The 19,010-nt window shown below is 53.5% G+C and overlaps 1 protein-coding gene across 1 annotated transcript in view; it reads right to left on the bottom strand.

Annotated features, from left to right (window-relative positions):
* The window catches only part of AK8 (adenylate kinase 8), a 132,160-nt gene that overhangs the window by 102,377 nt on the left and 10,773 nt on the right, over positions 1–19,010 (bottom strand). Inside the window, exons 4-5 of the mRNA XM_079706415.1 lie at positions 17,745–17,858; positions 8,306–8,374 (exon numbers count right to left, since the gene is read on the bottom strand). Of these exons, the coding sequence (XP_079562541.1) occupies positions 8,306–8,374; positions 17,745–17,858 (183 nt within the window). The remainder of the gene's footprint in view (positions 1–8,305; positions 8,375–17,744; positions 17,859–19,010) is intronic.

Here is a 19,010-nt window from a genome sequence, read left to right as displayed (position 1 = left end):
AGTGCCAGACCAGGGCTCCCAAGCCTTTGTTTGGAGTCCAGACAACATCTGCCACCATCATCAAAACAGGAATGATAATGATAATTAATATGATAAATATTAATACAAATAGTATTAATTCAGCCAGCAGTGTTAAGTACAATGCACAATACAGTCATATAGTACAATATAACAGTAATATCACTTATGATATAATTAATTAATAATGCTCATAAACGTTATGACCATTTTGAGGATGGTGGTAGCTGTCGGCAAGGACTTGGGATGCCTGGGCTCACGCTTTGTCCGTGCTGCAGCTGAGCTGTGAAGCCTGGGCTTTCAGATGAGCTCAAGAAAGGCTCATAGAAGTTAAATGTGTGTTTGAGAGACTATTCTAGATTACTGAGGGCAAATCTGGGATGTCCAGTTGAAATCACAGAGAAAGTCATCATATTTTCCCCAGAAACCATGACTCAGTGACTTACAGAGATTAAAAATTTTTTTAAATAGACAATCATATGAACAAATCAGCCAAGGCCAGCCGGCTCCTGTGTCTGGATCCAGTGGCTGGATCTTTGCAGCATGAGTCCCAGGGGGTTTATCTCACGGATGGGATGCACCCAACCTCATGATTCCACACCTCTGAATTCTAGGCTGAATGCTTACACTCCAGAAACCTTTGACTTGGGATGCAAGTCAATTATAAAAATAACTTTCACAAAATGAGATTGTTCCGAATGTTTCAAGATTAGGAAGGACGGCGTCTCTGGGGTCACCCAGTGGTCCAGACGCCCGGCTTGCATGCCAGTCGGTTCAGGGTCACCAATAAATAATACGACAGCGGTTCCTCCCTTCCTTTCTTTCCTCCCTGCCCGCCTCCAACAGGCCCTTAGCCCTCCACACAGCTCGCAGGCGTGGGTTGGGGAGGGTCCCACAGAGGCATCCCTCCCTCCTCCTACATACATCTCTCTGCTGGGAGTGTCTGCCAGGCCCGCTTTTTTTTTTTTTTTTAAGTATTTATTTATTTAGGTGGTGCCAGGTCTTAGTTGCGGCAGGCGGGCTCCTTAGTTGTGGCTCGCTGGCTCCTTAGTTGTGGCACGTGGGCTCCTTAGTGGCAGCATGCAAACTCTCAGTTTTGTCATGCACGTGGGATCTAGTTCCCTGACCAGGGATCGAACCCGGGCCCCCTGCATTGGGAGCGGGGAGTCCTATCCACTGTGCCACCAGGGAAATCCCCTGCCAGGGCCTCTAGATTCTGGAAGCATATCCTCCCAGGCGCCCATCTCTAGCTAACATCCTGACTGCACACCCCACTTGTTTCTTTGCTTTATCATCTGTCTCCCCACAGCTAGAATCTGTGCTCCTTGAGAGCAGGCGTTTACCTCTTTTGCTCACTGACTTGGCATTTATTGCACAAGAGAATAAACAGATGAACAAACGGAAACTCTGGCAGGCGGATCGGCAAAGCCTGGCGATGCCTTTGGATTTGACAGTGAAGGAGGCGCCGTCAAACCTGGGCCGGGCACAGCACACTCGGCCTGTGTTCAGCCTCGGAGCCCTCAGCCCACAGCCTGCGGCCAGGAGTCGGAGCGCCCACCCTGTGCTCCACAGGCCCAGGTCCACGCTGGCCAGCGCTGCCACTCCACGCTGTGGCTTTGGGGGCTCTCAGGTCCTGCATCTACAAAATGGGGTCGATAATAATAATAATAATAACAGGGACCTCACGGGGTTCTGTGAGGATGGGGGAAGCGCTGAGCGTGCCGCCTGGTCCAGGGCCCCCAGCTTTTCTCAGGGCCTGGTGGGAGGTCTGAGCAGAGAAGCTGGGTCTGTGCTCCTGCCTGCCCAAAACACAGGGCCTCTTGCATCATTACTGTGGGGCTTGGGCCCCGGGCCTCTGCTGCACCAAGGCAGCCAGTGAAAGCGAACACTCTTGAGGGTGTGGGAGGGCCTGCGAGCAGAACAGCTGGGAGCCGGCAGTTCCCGCTCCAGCTCCTGGATCACAGGGTGGTTTGAGGTTTAAGCGTCTTGAAAGGAAATCTGGACTAGGCGTGGGAGGCCCTGCTGGGAGGCCCTGCTGCCTTTGCTGAGCCTGAGCCAGATCACGGAGCCGTCTCCACTGGGACTTCTGTTGGGCGGGGGTGTGACCATGGCTCCGGAGCACGTTCCTCAGGGCAAGTGCAATCCCTGGGACAGGAACTGAAGACGGATGTGTACCCCGCCCACTGTTCACGGCCACAGCCAGTCACGTGATATCCTGCTACCAGGAGCTCTTGGCACACTGAATTTGCTGATGGGCAAGGCTGTGTCCAGCTGTGCTTTTATTTATTTATTTTTTTAGCTGTGGCTCGCGTGCTCTAGAGCGCAGGCTCAGTAGTTGTGGCACATGGGCTTAGCTGCTCCGCGGCACGTGGGATCTTCCCAGACCAGGGATTGAACCCGTGTCCCCTGCACTGGCAGACGGATTCTTAACCACTGCGCCACCAGGGAAGCCCCCAACTGTGCTTTTAAATACAGCCCCCATGAATGTAAATTGGTGCCGCCACTGTGGAAAACAGTATGGAAGCGTCTCAAAAAACTAAAAATAGAAGTACCATGTAACCCAGCAATTCCACTCCTGGGTATAACTGAAAAAAACAAAAACACTAATTCAAAAAGATGCATGCACCCTAATGTTCATAGCAGCATTATTTACAGTTGCCAGGATAGGGAAACAACCTGAGTGTCCATCAACAGACAAATGGATAAAGAAGATGTGGTGTATATACAATGAAATACTACTCAGCCATAGAAAAGAATGTAATTTCGCCATTTGCAACGACATGGATGGACCTGGAGGTCATTATGCTGAGTGAAATAAGTCAGACAGAGAAAGACAAATACTGTATGATATCACTTATATGTGGAATCTAAAAAATACAACAAACTAGTGAATATAACAAAGAAGAAACAGATCCATAGATTTAGAGAACAAACTAGTGGTAACCAGTGGGGACAGGGAAGGGGGTAGGGACAAGATAGGGGTAGGAGATTAAGAGGTACAAACAATTATGTATAAAATAAGCTACAAGGATATATTGTACAACATGGGGAATATCACAAGTATTTTATAATAACTTACATGGAGTATAGCTTTAAAAAATTGTGAATCACTATACTGTACACCTGTAACACATAATATTGTACATCTACTATACTTGAAGTTTTAAAAATACAGGGCTTCCCTGGTGGCGCAGTGGTTAAGAATCCGCCTGCCAATGCAGGGGATGTGGGTTCAAGCTCTGGCCCGGGAAGATCCCACATGCTGCGGAGCAACTAAGCCCATGCGCCACAACGACTGAGCCTGCACTCTAGAGCCCGTGAGCCACAACTACTGAGCCCGCGTGCCACAACTAGTGAAACCCGCGTGCCTAGAGCCCGTGCTCCACACAAGAGAAGCCACCGCAGTGAGAAGCCCGCGCACCGCAATGAAGAGTAGCCCCCGCTCAACCCAACTAAAGAAAGCCTGCGTGCAGCAACGAAGACCCAGTGCAGCCAAAAATAAATAAATTAATTGATTTTAAAAAAATACAGCCCCCATCCCGCTGAGGGGTTCCGGTCTGGGTGACTTGGGTGCACTCATACCAAAGGAGTGACACCCGCCATGTGACAAGCAGTGCTGGTGAAGAGGAGAAACAGCTCAGCTCTGAAGAGCAAAGAGACGAAAGGCAGACCCAAACGCTTCCTGCCTGGGGATCCGCAAGGCCAGAGTTGAATTAGACTCGGCAACTCATAACCAATTACAGATTAAGGCATAGAGCGTTTTGTACGAGAAGGTCCCGTCCCGTGTCCAGTCACTTACGGTGCTCTGCCTTCCCCTTCACTCCTGGCAAACGACTCTTCCACCATTTCCCAGATAAGAGGGTGACCGATGGGTGGGTCAGGTTTAGGAAAAGTTGGTCTGAGGTTGGTTGAACTAAGGCGGCGGTAGGGGTCGAAGGAGCTATATTCCCAGTCCTGCCTTGTCTGCCTGCCGTCCCCTCTGCCCAAGACGGCCCCTCCGCAGACTGCCCCGCCCCCATCTCGAGAGGCTTCGGTGACAACTCGACTCCCCTGGGCCTGGTTTCCCTTCACACTGTGTTTGTGGCCCCATCACAAGCCTTCCCAGTCGGCTTTGCTTTGGGCACATGAGGCTCTGTCTCCAACTGCAGGTGGTGAGCCTGGGGCCCAGGGTGCCACCCTGCTCATGGGGAACTGAGGAGGATGAGCGGGGGCAGGGGGCAGGGGGCAGGGTCCCAGCAGGATGGACAGTGCAGTGCCTACAGTGGGCACTTGACTGGAGTGGGTGGAATTGAGCCGGGGGCTTGGGAGCCGGGTCACAAGGAGGGAGCTTGGTTACAACAAAAGTCTGTGGTTAAGTGGCCTTTCTCCTAACATTGCTGGAAGGTGGAGGTCTGTTTTTTATTTAGAACTGAAGAGAAAGGGGAGAAGTGTTTTTATCATCATGTGAAAGTATCATTTAGGACAAGGGTTAGCAAAGTACAGCCTGCTGCCAGTTTTTATAAATAAAGTTTTACTGGAACAAACCATGCCCTTTCATTTATATATCATGCATGGCTGCTTTCACATTACATCAGAATGGTCTGCAAAGCCTAAAATATTTACTCTCTAGCCTGGACAGAAAAAAATGTGTCTACCCCCGATGTAGACTGGCCTCTGAGCTCCGGGCGCTCGCCTAGGCCTGGGCAGTAGGAGACAATCAGCTCACTGGGAACAATTTGAAGTCAGAGGAAAACAGGCTGTTCAGACCAGACTTTGAAACTCAGACTGCGGCTTACCTGAGGCTCTCTCATGATTTAGACCCATGTGGCTGAGGACCATGCAGAGCGAGCCTGTGAGAACTGCTCCTCCTTCACCAGTGCCCTGGGAAGGTGCCCAGGCATCTTTCCAGATGTGGGCCTCTCAATCAATTTTTAAGCAAGAGAGTGTATGTATGCGTCTGTGTGTGTGCGCACACGAGTTCTGGTTCTGGGCAAGACAGAGTAAGCCCACTGTAACCTGTCACCCCCACTGAAAGCAGCTACCATGCACGGACAGGATGCAAAGGGCGGCTATTTGAGGACTCAGAAGGTATACAGTCGTAGGTGAACTGGGGAAGAAGATCAAAATTCAAGATCCCACCAACCCAGTATCCCCGAGCTGGTCTCTCCAGGCAGCCTGAAGCCTGAGATGGGCAATAGGGAGGGACAGAGACAGGGCCAGGAGCCCCTATTTCTGGCTTGAGAAGTAAGAAAGGGGACTCCCGGGCTTCCCTGGTGGCACAGTGGTTGAGAATCTGCCTGCCAATGCAGGGGATACGGGTTCGAGCCCTGGTCTGGGAAGATCCCACGTGCCGCAGAGCAACTAGGCCCGTGAGTCACAAGTACTGAGCCTGCGGATCTGGAGCCTGTGCTCCGCAGCAAGAGAGGCCACGACAGTGAGAGGCCCGCGCACCGCGATGAAGAGTGGCCCCCGCTCGCCGCAGCTAGAGAAAGCCCATGCACAGAAACGAAGACCCAACACAGCCATAAATAAATAAATAAATAAATAAAATTTAAAAAGAAATGGGACTCCCAACATACAGAGAGAGGAGGGGAAATCTCCCTGTGTATTTTTTTCTTTTCTGTTTTTCTGCACTCCTGCCTTGAGGCCATCCTGCATGACAAAAGGGGCCTGCGGGGGCCTGAAACTCTTACAGCGCAGGGGACCCTTCCTCTCCAGTCCCTAGAAAATGCAGCAAAGCCCCATGAATTTTTCCTCTCACTGTCCTCCCACCACTTGGCCCTGGTCACAAGCATTGTCTCAGGAAGCCTGTGACAGAGCCAGGTAGATAAAGGCCCAGCTTTCTGGCCAAAAGATCAAATAGAGGGACACCAGGGAACTGGAGGTCACCAAGAAGGCGGCAAAGAGGGGAGCGCAGGAAGGCAACCAAATGACGTCGTTTATGGACTCCCGGCTCACCCCCGAGCTGTGCACGCATGGGGCTGACCCCGAACAGCCTTCCAGCCTTCCTGAGAAATGCCCTACAGCACAGCCACTGCCCAGGCCCCCGAGTGGCACCCACACAGCACAGAGCCATAGAGAACCACACAGCACTGCAAAGGCTTACGAACACAACTGAGGTGTAAACCACAGCCCAGAGAAGGTGGTTAGAACTTGCAACCCGAGCCCAACTGAAGCAATTGTCTGCTAAGACGAAAATATCAACATTCGCCATAGGATTCAAACAAGACCCAGAGTCTCAGAACAATATTTTGCATGTTCAGGGTACAAAATTACTTAACACAGGAAGAACCAGGAAAATTTCAGCTCACATGGGATGGGACATTAGACACCACTCCCAACATGACTCAAGGGTTGGAACCGTCAGACGAGACAGTGAAGCAGCTATTACTAAAACAACGACAGGGCTTCCCTGGTGGCGCAGTGGTTGAGAGTCCGCCTGCCGATGCAGGGGACACAGGTTCGTGCCCTGGTCCGGGAAGATCCCACATGCCGCAGAGCGGCTGGGCCCGTGAGCCATGGCCGCTGAGCCTGCGCGTCCGGAGCCTGTGCTCCGCAATGGCAGAGGCCACAACAGTGAGAGGCCCGCGTACCGCAAAAACAAACAAACAAACAAACAAACAAAAAAAACCCCGACAACGACAAAGCTCCCAGTAAACGAATGCACACATAGAAATCCTCGGCAAAGAAACAGAAGACAGAAAGAAGAACCAAATGGCATTTTTAGAACTGAAAAATACAATAATCAAAATTAAAAACTCCCTGGACAGGCTCATGAGTAGCCTGGAGATGAGAGAGAAAAGATTTAATGAGCCTGAAGCTAGTTCAATCTTATCAACAGAGAGAAAAAAAAGATAGAAAAAAATAAAACAAAACAAAACAACAGAGCTTCAGCGACCCATGAGAGAACACTGAATGGCCTGACCTTTATGCCAGTGGAGTCTCGGAGGGGAGAAGAAAGAGAGTGGTGTGGGAATTTATTTGAAGAAACAACGGCTGAAAACTTCCCAAGTTTGGAAAAAAACATAAACGTATAAATTCAAGGAGCCCCACAAAGAATAAATCCCAAAAAAGTCATGCCCAGACATATCATAAACTTCTGAAAATTACAAACAAAGAAAACAATCTTGAAAGGGGCAAGAGAGAAAGGACACATTATTTATGAGTTTGATTGACTATGGATTTTCACCAGAAACCACAGTGTTAAAAGTGAAACATTTTGCCAAGTGCTGAAAGAAAAAAACTGTCAGTCTAGAATTCTGAATCCAGAAGAAAATATCCTTCAGGAATGAAGGCAAAATAAAGACATTCTCAGATGAAGGAAAAGCAAGAGAATTAATTGCCGGCATACCTACCCTAGAAGAATTGCTAAAAAGTTTTTCAGGCAGAAAGGGACACTTGGAACATCAGGAATGAAAGGGGAACAAGAGAAATAGTAAATACCTGAATAAATATAACCAACTATTCTCCTCTTGAGTTTTTAAAATATGTTTGATGATTGAGACTGAAAATTATAACATTTGCCCGATGAGATTTTTGATGCATACAGATGAAAACATAAGACAACTACAACATAAAGATTAGACAGGAAAGAGACCAATATTGCACATTCTGCCTGAAATGGTAAAATACCTACTCTAAGTAGACTGTGGAAATCTAACTTTGTATATTGTAATTGCTAGGTCATCCACTAAAAAAAAGAAAAACAGAAAAACCTACAAAGAAATAACAGTAAAACACACTAGCGAAAAATTAACATGGAGTACTAAAAAAATCCCAAACAACTGATAAATTGGACGAAGACCAAATACACATTTCTTCTTATGAATCACAATATCACAACCCCCGTCCACGCCCCAGGAGGCTGACCTCCACGGACGGCCTCACCTGGACCCCTGCCCTCTGGCTTCACGGGGTCTGGCGGGAGAGAGTGCTGACGAGAGGTCAGAGGATGGAAGGAGAGTTCAGGGGTCCCCCAATCCTCCCTCTGCCCCTCCAGGTCCGGGGCGCCTCCCTCCCCACTTCTGCAGCTGTCCTTCCATTAAAGGCTCTCCTGTGACCCCGTGGGGTGGGCCAGCTCTTTCCTACAGGAACCCCGATGGGCTCCCCAGGTTCCACCTTGTTATTTTTCCTCCATCCAAGGTGAAATCCACGTGCACAGCCTGACCTTCACCGAGTTTCGGTTCTTACCCTTCTCTGCAGGTCACCTCTGCTCTAGGACATAAACACCCGGCCCTCAGCCTCCTTCACTGGGTAAAGGAGGCCCCCTCTCCTCGAGCCCCCGCTGGCCCCACGCAGGGCTTCTTACCCGCCTGACGCAGTCCTCTTCCCTCAGGCGTTCCTGAACCAGTCGGACGAGCAGCGTGTCGGGCAACGTCTACAGGAAAGATGACACGGGATGAGAGTCCGACCTTCCGTGTGGGGCTCAAAGGGACACAGACTGGCAGGCCAGTGGGCTCGCTAAGAACCAAGGACCCGGCCCTGTGGACACGAAGCTTCTCCAGGTCCCGGGCCAGGGCCCTGTGGCCTCTATGAAGCCCAGGCCCGGCTTGCGGCCCTGCCCTGGTCCAGCGTGGGCTCCTCTTTGATGACTCCCCCAACGTGCATGAGCTCCCACCTCCACGCTCTGGCTTCTCCTGAGCCCCCGCCCCGACGCTCTGACTCACCCCGCCACCTGGGTGACTCCAGGTTCCCGCTGGGCCTCAGCCCCAAGTGCCACTGCCTGCAGGCAGCCCTCCCTGACCCTTCCCGGGCTGGGTTGGCGGCTGCCATAATCCTCGATGGCAAACTCTGTTACTGCACTAACCAGACGCCCTTCCAGGGGCCTGCTCACATGTCCGTCTCCCCAGAGAGTTTCACAGTTCCTGGAGGAAAGGGACTGAGTCTTACTCGCTTTGTACCCCAGACAACGGTGTACGAGAGGGAGCCGGTGGTGCACGTCTCTTCCCAAACCCACGTTCCGTGACCTCACGGTGGTAGCCTGAAGCAGGCCCTGGTATCCTGTGGCATTTGTACCACGGAAATGGGCAGATGCTACAAAGGAGGGCTTTTTCCCTCAGAGAGCTGGTTGTGAAATACTGACCAGCACACCTCTGCCACTGCACCAAAACAGCGTCGGGGATGGAGGAAGCCCCTGCTGACGGATGACTTAACAAAACTTCATGTTCCCTAATTCGCTCGGTAAGTACTGAAAGTGCTGGTGGTTTCTGCTGAGCCTGTGCTGGGTGCCAGGCACTGTGCCAGGCTACAGTAGTCAAGGTTTACAGCTCTGTGCAGTCTGTACTATTTTCATCCCCTTTATACGGATGGGGAAGCTGGGCACCAGAGAGGTTACGTCACCTCCCTGGGCTACACAGCCAGGGAGGAGCAGAGGCAGGACCTGAACCTGGGCAGGCCAGGCTCGGGAAGGACAAACAAGCAACGGTCGCGGGGTACGCGGAGTGACACCTAGAGTGGCCTTCCCTCTGCTTCCTCTCTTCTCAGCTGCCTCTCTCGGACCAGAAGTGACCCCATTTTTCACAACCTGGTCTCCTCTTTCTAACAAAATCTCAAATGCCCCAGAGCCCGTGCCCCTGGAAAACCCGCTCCCAGGTGTCCCCTTGACCCCTGGTCACTAAAAGCGGGTGCTTCTCCCCAAACTCCCCAACACTTGGCCAAGGGAGACTCCTGGGCCAGCCCCGGGCCACACATCCCAAGCTATGTCTGGGCTGACCAGCCTCCAGGAGGGGGCAGGGCTTCTGCCACGTGCCGGTGAGGGCCCTCAGGGCCATGGCCCAGCAGGGGAGCCTAGAGGCACCCAGCTGTGCGGTGAGGGGCAGGGGAAATCTACCTTACACTCCTTTTGCCAAGCTGGGGACCCTGTAGGGGGAACACGTAGGCCCGGGGGAACGATCACCTTTCCCTAATTTCCTGAAGTATCCTTAGGGCAAACGGTGGGCCTGGCAACATGTCAGTGATGCTGGAGAAAAGTCTGGACCTCTCGTTTCAGAGCCAGCGTCCAGAGTGACCAGATCCTGCCTCGTGAATGCTGCCGTGTCTGCCTGGAGTGATGAAGGAGCACCTAAAGGGACAGAGAGCTGGGACATCACGGAGCCTCTGGGACAGGCTGTGGGAACGCTCGGGGCTGCTGACTTAGAAATGGCGTTTTAATAAGCGTCCATGCACATGGCAGAACCCGTCCACGCCTCCCTCTCCTTACATCCTGGGAGCGAGAGTCAGGGGAATAGACAGCACTCGGCCTCCTCCGTGTCTACCTGCATGCAGTGAACCGGCTTCGGTCAGTTCACACACAGAGCGATTCCGAGAGAGGGAGCGAGGATCTGGATGAGGAAGCAGTTCTGCCCAGTGCGCCACTGATGCCTGGTCTGTGTCACCTACCACTGTAGTGCACAACCGGGGCCCAAATCTCTCCCAACTCCCACTCACACCTCTGATAAAAATAAATTCCAAATGCGAAGGCCCACTGCTGGGGGGTGGGGGATTCCTGGAACAGACGTTTTTATGTAGAGCAGAGACTCACCCTCAGCATTAGGGCTCATCCCCCCAACCCCTGCCCAAGGCTGGCTCCATTCATGGTTCAAACTCCCACCTCTTGCCTACATAATGGCTGCTGCAGCTCCAGCCAGCTGGGTAACCTTGGGTCTTGCCCTCTTCAGGCCTCACACACTACACCAGTAGAAATTAGTAACAATACTTCAGTGTTTGCTTTTATTTTCTGCCCAGCATCCATACACCCCACCTCCAGTAATATACAGTCCCCTAAAGTTCCTTTGAGGCCACACTGTCTTGCCCTTCAGCCTTTACAGTTTCTGTGGGGTCAGGCCCACCATCGGATCCAGAGGAGGGCCCTGATTGGTCCAAGCTGATCAGCATATCCCACTCTTGACCACGGTGATTGTTTCAGAGGCTGCCCAAGGCCCAGTCCCAGCGAGTGAGAGTCAGGCCCAGGACATGAGTGCAATCATCAGGGGCAGGAACCTTGCTTTCCACTGGATCTGAAGCTGAGAGGATGTAACAGCTGGGGCTGCAGCAGCCACTTTGCAGGCACAGGGGGAGTATAAGCGAATAAAACCAGTACAAAAGGAGAGAGAGAAACCAGGTCTCTCAGCCCCAGAATGGCTTTTCCAGGACGTGGAATTGGAAGAGGAACAGCAGACAGCAAGAGGATAAGGGAGGGGGCGCCTCTGATGGGAACTTGTAATGTCGCCCCTTGAAAGTCATGGGGCCACTACGGCTTCTAGAAGTGGACAGCAAAAGTCAAGAGCAAGAGTGAGCGGGAGAGAGGGAATGAATGAATGAGTAGAGTAGGGCAGAGACAGGAGGGAGGCCAGCGGCATCTGGTCCCTGGTTTCAGCATCTCCTAAGACGCCTCTGTGTCCTTACATCTGCCCTCTGCCAATTTCCTGCTTACGCCAGTAGTTCTCACTTGAAAGTGCATCCCGGAAGAGCTTGTTAACTCACAGATCGCTGGCCTCGCCCCAGGGTTTCTGACTCGGCAGGTCCGGGTTAGGCTGGGAATCTGCATTTCGAGTAGGTTTTCGGGTGATGCTGAGGATGCTGGTTGGGGGACCACACCTGGAGCATCACTGACTTAAGCAAATTCCAGCACCCAAGACCCTACCCCACGTGGAAGAAGTTGCTGGAGAGGGAGAGTGTCCTGCTGGTGCCCATATGCCCCCACGATCCCAGGAACCGCCCCACCCCCGAGGCTGCCAAGGGGAACAGGGTGCAGCCCTGCCCCTCCCCTCCACATGGCTTCTATCCTTTCCTGTCCCCTGGTGTCCCCCGCCGACCCCAGGTGCAGCCGGTTTCCATCCCGAGATTTCTCTCCCTTCCCTGCCATCACCCATTTGGGAAGCAGCATTCAAACAGGTTCTGGGATGCGGGACACGAGGTGGGTGCAAGCCAATCAAAGAACACGGGTTGAGGGCTTCCCTAGTGGCGCAGTGGTTGAGAGTCCGCCTGCCGATGCAGGGGACACGGGCTCATGCCCCGGTCCGGGAAGATCCCACATGCTGCGGAGCGGCTGGGCCCGTGAGCCATGGCCGCTGAGCCTGCGCGCCCAGAGCCTGTGCTCCGCAACGGGAGAGGCCACAACAGTGAGAGGCCCGCGTACCGCAAAAAAATAAATAAATAAATAAATAAATAACACGGGTTGAAAGGCGACAGGTCCGGGTGGAGCGCGGCGCCCCCCACGGCGGGAGACAGGCCGGCGACTTTGAGCGCGGCCCCTCGCGAGTGCTCCCCCCTGCCGCTCACTGCCTCTGTGCTGTCTCGGTGCCAGCTTTGATGTGTCACGTCAGCAGCGGGGGCTTCCCAGGGGCCCTCGGAGCCCTGCCAAACTGTCTTTGCAGGAATCAGGCTCCCTCCTTCCGGAGCTCTGCTGTGCTCTCCCACCCCAGCCCCCAGAGCCTGGCTTTTGGGGGAGAATCAGGGACAAACAAACGGATGGAGCCCAGTGCAGCCCCTGCTGGTCACCTAGAAAGCCCAGCCCAGGTGCAGGCCCCTGGCCCCTCGGCATCCCACTCGGTGGCAACGCGACCGCCAGCCTGCCTCCTTGCCGTAAAGGGCAGAATCGGCTGCGTTGGCCCCAGTTTGGACCTTTCTTCTCCTCCCAGCTCCCAGTGCCCGAACCCGGGGCAGAACCGCTGGCCTGCGAACCTCGGAGGTGCCGCCCCTGCCCCGAAGACGCAGCCCCTGGAGGCTCAAGCCCTGGCTCTGGCCCCCGGGGCGCCTCACTGAGCTTCTCCAGCCTGGGCTTCCTCCACAGGATGGCAGCAGCCCACATGGTCCCATCACCAGGCCCCAGCCTCAGGGCCCCTGCCGGCACTGTGTCACCTTTGGGTAACGCTTGCTCAGGAGTTGTGGGCATGTTGTTGATCAACTGTATGAACTTCCATCTGGAGCAAAGCAGGAAGGGGAAGAGTTGAGACTCCTGGTCTGCCCGGAGGGGAGGGGCCTCCCTCGAGGGGCTGCTGGTGGGGGAGGGAAGGCCCGTGCTTGGACTTGCGCTCACGTAAGAACTGATCCGAGAATCCTTTAAAGACAACTCTCCTTTCAAAGTTTCTGCTGCTTCTGGGGCTGTCAGGGCAGGTTTACATGGCAGGGACTCTCCTGGTTCTGAGAGGCAGGGCCCAGGCAGAGTCTGGAACGGGGACAGGAGGTGAGAGGAGGGCGAGGACAGGAGACGAGGCTTTGAAGGGAGAGCAGAGACCCCACCACGGGGCACCGACAGGCCCGCAGAGGGAGGTGGCCGGGAAGGGAAACCCGGTAGCGGGAAAGGCCAGAGAACTTTAAAGGAGCTACGGAGACTGGTCTTTGGGTTTCTCTGTCCCCATCCTGGGCTGCCCCCATCCTCCCCCTGCCCCAAACCTTCCAAAAAGGACCGTTCCGCACCACTGCCTTGGGTGTCGGACAGGGAAGGACAGCGTGTGCGGGCTCCTGCTGGCTGTGTCTGAACACAGCCTCCAAGACAGAGAGCAGCCAGGTGGGAGATGGAATGGCCGGAGGGGAAGGCGACAACCCAGAGGACCTGGAAGCTAGGACTGCCGGGCAATCCCGGAAATCCTCAGAAATACTTGCAGGGGACTACACCTCTGTGTAGACAGAGGCAGGAGAAGGGCACAAGTGCTATTATTTGGACGTTAAAGAATGGTGACTGAGGGCTCCCCTGGTGGCTCAGTGGTTGAGAGTCCGCCTGCCGATGCAGGGGACGTGGGTTCGTGCCCCGGTCCGGGAGGATCCCACATGCTGCGGAGAGGCTGGGCCCGTGAGCCATGGCCGCTGAGCCTGCGCGTCCGGAGCCTGTGCTCCGCAGCGGGAGAGGCCACAACAGTGAGAGGCCCGTGTACCGCAAAAAAAAAAAAAAAAAAAAAAAAGAATGGTGACTGACAACTGGGCGCTTGGGTATGTCATGTTACACCAGGTTCTTAATTTTTAAACGGGACTGAAGTTGGGAATTAAACGGGACTGAAGTTGGGAAGAATCCAGCTTTGGCTCCTTCTGGTCTGAGCAGCCTTTAGAGTGTGGCTCATTTATTCACTCAACAAACACAGGCAGTTCTGCTCTAACGCAACAGCTGCGTTCCAAAGAAACCTTGATTTAGCAATAACTGTGCTGTAAAAGTAATAACTGCCATGAGAAGAGGGGAATGGTGTCTGGGCTGGGCTCCCAGATGACCAGACGAGAACTCCCTAGGGAGCATGTTTAAATCCAGATGCCTGGTCCCCCACTTCCAGGGATTCAGACTAAAAGAGTCTGGTGGGGCCCAGGTGAGTCTAATGTGCTGCTCAGGTGGAGCACCTCTGGACTCTGCAGTTTTAAATTTGCAAATACATATGCTTCCTGCAGGGATTTCAATAATAAAGCTTTCCTTTTCTTTCTTTTTTTTTTTCAGTAAAAATCTAATACACTCTAGAGCAATCAGCTCCATCCAGCTCCTGCTGCAAAGAAATGTCCTTTCCCCATGGAACCTGTACACTCTTCCCCGCCCAGAGCCACGTCTAGGGCTCAGCAGGTGCTCAGAGGACACTCAGTAAATGAATTAGTCAAGTGAGCCACTGACTGACTGCATGAGGGCTTTCTGGCCCTGCGTCCCCGGTTGGGTACCCTTGGTCTCCCCCACTGGCTAGAAGTTCCCAGGGGCAAGGAGAAGGAACTCATCTCTGGGTCTCCCACGGCACGGCACGCAGGACGGTGCTTGGCATACAGGAGGGGATGAGGAAGTGTTGCAGAGACCATTTGGAAATGCCGAAGATGGAAGCGTCTTGGTTAACACCCGCTACATAAGAGGATTCTGTATAGGAGGGCAGAACCAAGATTAGCAGGAGAAAATTATGTATTTGAAGGTATTACTGCTGCTTGCAGAAAGAGCTCTAAAGGCTCCAGATCAGCAGATGCTTTAAAGACAACACTTAATGAGTGGCCTCGCTGGGCAGGCGGCAGCGTCTGCCGCAAGGCCACGCACCCGCCCCCACTCCTCAGAGCACTTCCCTCCTTGATCAGTCCTGACACCTCGGCCTTTCATCTTCCCTCCGCCCGCGCTTCGGAACCAAAGAGCCCCAACAAGACACCCTTGAAAGATCTTCGATGTGGTCTGAAATATGCTGATAATTAGAGTAATGAAACCCAGGAGGAATTTCCTTAAACGCCCTCCTCGCCGTTGAATTTTCTAACCCTAATAAAAGCATCTTTATCCTAGAAATGAGCCTGCCTCTCCCACCCTGAAAAGCTTATCTTCTGCAGGAAATGAGAGAAGCACTTTCTTTCTAAAAACTGTATTCCCACCCCAAAAGCTGGTATCCCCCAAACTCTGACCACACACTCTGACTCCTGCAAGATGGCAGGGCCGTGCAGGGGCGTCACTTGCTTGCCCTGAGAGTCCCGGCCAGGTGATGTGGGGTCCGGAAGTGCTCTGGATTAAGCGGTGTTAGAACCGGTTCACCATTTGGGTAGCGGGGCAGGGGGTGGGCGCTGACCTTGCTGAAGGAGGTTTTCCTTCACTTCCCTCAAACTGTTACTATTGGCAAATTTGAGGTTGGGAGTTTGCCTACGTGACACCCTCACCTCCAGGAACTGCCCGCACCCTGCCGGGCCCTCCTGGCCATGGCCGTGCTCCATGGCCTTGATGTGCCTGCTGTGCACACCCCTCACCAGAGCTGGCCCGGCCCTGGGGCCACCTGACCAGCTGGCCTACACAAATCCCTTTCCTGGAAATTTGGCCTCGGAGCTGCCTCTGTGGGTGGTGTGAACCAAAGACACGGGAACCTGGACGAGGGTGGTGGTCATGAGTGGCCGTGGAAGGCAGAAGACGAAAGGAAGGGAGAATCACAGGGAGAATGGAGACAGAGACAAGCAGCTGCATGGGGCAGCTGCAGGGTGCTGCCCAGTTCCCGGCCACAGAGCCAGGGAGGTGGGTGCTTCCTCCATCCGGGGCCCAGGAGTCACTGCGTCCCCCTTCTGATCCCCTTTTCTGCCCTGGGCAGCCCGGGCGATCTCTGCTACTTGCAGCCACGGGCTGGCCGTCTCTGCTACTTGTCCCACCAGCCGTCATTCATGGGCAGCCCACGAGGTCAGGAACTTCCTTCCGAGTTCTTGGAGGAACAGTGACCACACGGCCGCACGGTCAAGACCCGGCCCGATGAATGAAGATGAACACAAGAGGGGCGGCGACCAGCTCTCAGCTGCGGCCTCTGCAGAGACGGGCAGGAGACACAGGGTTCTCACCCCAACTGGCGGCCCGAGCCCTGGGCAGCCCAGGGTGGGGCCTGATTCCTGCCCTGGCCCTGGGCACTTACTCAACCTCACCAGGTATCAGCACACCTTGCAGGAAAATCGTGAGGTGAGGAGGGGAGGCCTGCGCGCACTTAGCGCTCAGCAGACACCAGGGTCCCTACTCTTCCCCGCTGTCTCCCCTCACAAACGAGAGAAAGGCTGCGTGTCAGGGAAGAACACCTGAAGCAGCAGCCCTGCTGCTCTGGGCTGAACATCTGTGTCCCCGCAAGTTCATGTGTTGAAATCCTCAAGGTGATGTTATTGGGAGGTGGGGCCTTTGGGTGCCCTAAAAAAGAGGCTCCAGAGAGCTCCCTATCCTCTCGCCACGTGAGGCTACCGTGAGAAGACGGCTGTCAGCCAACACTGAGTCTGCAGGTGCCATGATCTTGGACTTCCCAGCCTCCAGAACTGTGAGGTACACTCTGTTTCCAAGCCACCCAGTCTCTGTGACAGCAGCCTGAATGGACTGAAGCATCTGCTTATGCTCCAAAGGGGATTTCGAAAAGATATTTGGAAATTTCTATTTGCATTTAAGAGAACCAACATGATCAAGCCCTATATTTCCCTTTTAAAAATGTCTTTCGGGCTTCCCTGGTGGCGCAGTGGTTAAGAATCCGCCTGCCAATGCAGGGGACACGGGTTTGAGCCCTGGTCTGGGAAGATCCCACATGCTGCAGAGCAACTAAGCCTGTGCGCCACAACTACTGAGCCTGTGCTCTAGAGCCCACGAGCCACAACTACTGAGTCCGCGTGCTGCAACTACTGAAGCCCGCGCACCTAGAGCCCGTGCTCCACAACAAGAGAAGCCACGGCAATGAGAAGCCCACGCACCACAACAAAGAGTAGCCCCTCCCTGCTCGCCGCAACTAGAGAAAGCCCACGCGCAGCAACAAAGACCCAACGCAGCCAAAAATAAAAATAAATTAAAAAAAAAAAGTCTTTCAAATATAGTGTTGGTGGGATTTTAGAAACAGACCCCTGATCCTCCTGGGATGCCACAGGGTGCCCACCCCGAGGGGCGGAAGGAAGTGCCCCTGAGCTGCAGCACTCAGGGTCTTTCCACTCTGGGGAGAGCTGGACCACTGCCCTTTAAACTCCCCGCCAGCTCAGGCCTGCAGGTCCTGGTGCAGGCCAGCAGGTGCATCACCTGTGGGATGGAGACCCCTGCCCTGCCCCCACCCACCTGAGCTGGCTGTGACCCTAAGAAGAGCAGGGCTGGGTCACTGCATCGGTACAGAGCAGCGTCCTCACTGTTACTGATCCTTGCCCACCACAAACCCCTCACCTCAGTACCCACCGGGACCTGTGTGCCCTACTGAAGAGTTCTCTCCTTCCTTCTGTCACATCCTGCCTATATTTCATTTTACCCCAGTATTTTCTCTCACTTGATCCACCAGGGAATGGAACGAGTTGGGTGGGGAATGGGGGAGCCTTGGGAGCTCTCACCCCATCCCGCTCCCCAGGACGCATCCTACCTGGAACTTCTGATAATGCGTCCTGGCATCTGCAGCCAGAGAGGAACATTCTTTTGCTATCAAGCTCTCCACACTGAGGAGGTTGCTATTCAGATGTTTGCGAAGCCACATTGCCTGAAGAAAGGAGAGAGGAAAAGAAAATTTTTGTGAAAGGAATAATTAAGAGGCCACCATTACAATGCCCCGTCCTTCCATATGCTACTAGAAAAGGCTGTCACAGGGAAGCATAATTATTTCTGGCTGGAAGGAGGCCACCCAGGGAGACAAACCCACAAAGTCCCTCCCAGCCGTGGAATTCTGCTTGCCTGCCATTTCTTCTTCAACCAGCCATTGACTCTAAATGGACCTGGGAAACCTATCCTTTACTGCCCTGGGCCTGCCTCTTCAAGCTCTGTGGACCATGAGTTCTTAACTCAAGAAAGGTTTAGAACAGGAAACACGGGGACAGGCCCTAATAGGGGTCACGACCCATACTCAATGTTCATTTTTTCTTAAAGAATGGGGGATGGCATATTCTCACCAAGTGAATGTTTAGTTCATCAATGGCCACTATATATACTCTACCAGGGAAGAACACATTCTAAGGTATAATCGTGCAACAAAATGTTCTTAACGCCAAGATTATACTGATGACCATTTCAGCAGCGGGATGATTCAAAAGGCCCCGGAGGGGGACTTCACTGGTAGTCCAGTGGTTAGGACTCGGTGCTTTCACTGCTGGGGCCGGGGTTCAATCCCTGGTCAAGGGACTAAGATCCCGCAAGCCGCACAGCATGGCCAAAAAGAAAAAGAAGGCCCTAGAGGTCCCCCAGGGCAGGTATGAACCCTCATCTTTCTGTTCCTCGTGCTGGGAAATGCCAGCGACAAGATCAGGAAATAGCCTGTTAGGCTTTCACTATGTATCATCTTATTGTAAAATGAGGTTTGTGTGTCCCTACACAGCAGACAGGGGTGGGAACAGTGAATTTGCCCAAAGGCTTGTAGCTGAAACACCAGTTAGTGCCAGCGACTGCCAGGTCCCCAGGTCCAGGAGCCCCTGGTTTCTAACAGTGAAATGGCGATCGGGAGGGTGGACTGCGGAGAGGAGTGAAAGCTGACAGCCTGACCCTGAGGAATGAAGCAGAAAAACTACAGAGAGATAGACGGATGGATGGATGAACGGATGGACAGACAGATAGGTGACAGACAAATAGAAGAGCTGGCTATCCTAACTCCAAAAGCAGGGCAGATGCACGTGGTTTTATGTAAGGACCAGACATCTTAATT

The sequence above is a fragment of the Hyperoodon ampullatus genome, assembly GCF_949752795.1.
Source record: "Hyperoodon ampullatus genome assembly, chromosome: 6".
Lineage (NCBI taxonomy): Eukaryota > Metazoa > Chordata > Mammalia > Artiodactyla > Ziphiidae > Hyperoodon > Hyperoodon ampullatus.
Note: the sequence above shows the minus strand (reverse complement) of the source record. Positions and strands in the feature narration are given on the sequence as shown.